The 1309-nt window shown below is 41.9% G+C and overlaps 1 protein-coding gene across 1 annotated transcript in view; it reads left to right on the top strand.

Moving 5' to 3' along the window:
* LOC119585495 overlaps positions 1 to 517 on the top strand; it is a gene marked incomplete at its 5' end in the record, with an annotated part of 964 nt that extends 447 nt beyond the window's left edge. Inside the window, 1 exon segment of the mRNA XM_037934140.1 lies at positions 172 to 517. Coding sequence (XP_037790068.1) covers positions 172 to 394 — 223 coding nt within the window.
* Positions 518 to 1309: the final 792 nt, after the last annotated feature.

Here is a 1309-nt window from a genome sequence, read left to right as displayed (position 1 = left end):
TCTCTCTTCCTCTAGATAACTTGCAATCTACAATGAATAGCGGCGTGAGCAGATGACGAAATAATTCAATTCCACGGAAATTAAGCCAACACCCGAGGACCACCGCCAGCGTCCCGAAGGAGCTGCTCACAAAGTCCTGTCATCCGAAGTAATTCCGGTTCTCTTCCTCAGTGTCAGCAGCGATGTGTCCCTGGACCCCAGCGAGTCAGTGGATCCGCTGGCGATTGAGAGGGACGACGACCCCGCTACCTCGGAGAAGTTCGGCTACACCGTATGGACCGTGGCCAAGACTACCACGACGGTCACCGTGAGATACACCAACACGGCCACCACCGTCAAGATCTCTTACTACTGTGGTGCCGGAGGAGTACGGTACCCTGCAAACAGCTGTTAAGGCAGTTCTTTTGACCCCGTAACCGACCTTTGCCTGATTGAGCTTAAGTGACTGTACAGACAGCTGAAATTCTGTGTGTGATGCTATTGTAAGAAATACATATATATATATATCTTAAGTCAATCGTATGTATACTTGTATCTCCTTAAAATGCTAGAATATTCTAAGGATAAAAAACACTTCCTGAAGACAGCTCCCTCATGAATCCTGAAAAAGTTCCTCCCCATAAAACTTAAATACATGCACAAATGAGACCCAGTGCAGTCTATTCATGACTCCTGAGAGCGGTTCCCTCATAAAACTCAGTCCCCGATGAAATCCGAAAGCATAAAAAAAAGAGAACACTGGAATGCATGCTATTCAAAGGCCAAAGTTGTTATTTGCGTGTGAGTATGCATGGGGATGGTTCATTTACAAGGCAAAATTGGAAATTTTTGACGAAGTTAGCATGATGATTCCAAGTCCCACGTGTGTATGAATAATCGCATGTAGGAAAATATAAATCGGTGAGAGCTGGTTACGTGTGGCGATCAGCATGCACTAGAGCTTCAAGATGATATATTTATATTCTATTGTATATAATACATGTGACAAAATGAACATGAAAATTATTAGTGCATTCGTATATTGCGTATTTTCGTATTTTTTTGTAAGTCGCCCTAGATGTTTACTACACAGACCGCATAACTCAGTACTACGATATGTCAGCTAGTTCGTGTTTTACTACGCATTTGTGAAAGTTAATATTTTACCACCAGCAATGCCTGTTCTTCCATATTTATGTACTTCGCGTATTCTCTCAATATTATTATAGTCTTCTTTACGTCTCCAATAGTCACTTATATAATCCATTATATAAATCTCTGTTTGTACGTTTTCGCTCTCAGGATCTTTGACAGCCGACGATAAATCCTT

This window comes from Penaeus monodon, chromosome 19, assembly GCF_015228065.2.
Source record: "Penaeus monodon isolate SGIC_2016 chromosome 19, NSTDA_Pmon_1, whole genome shotgun sequence".
NCBI lineage: Eukaryota > Metazoa > Arthropoda > Malacostraca > Decapoda > Penaeidae > Penaeus > Penaeus monodon.
Note: the sequence above shows the minus strand (reverse complement) of the source record. Positions and strands in the feature narration are given on the sequence as shown.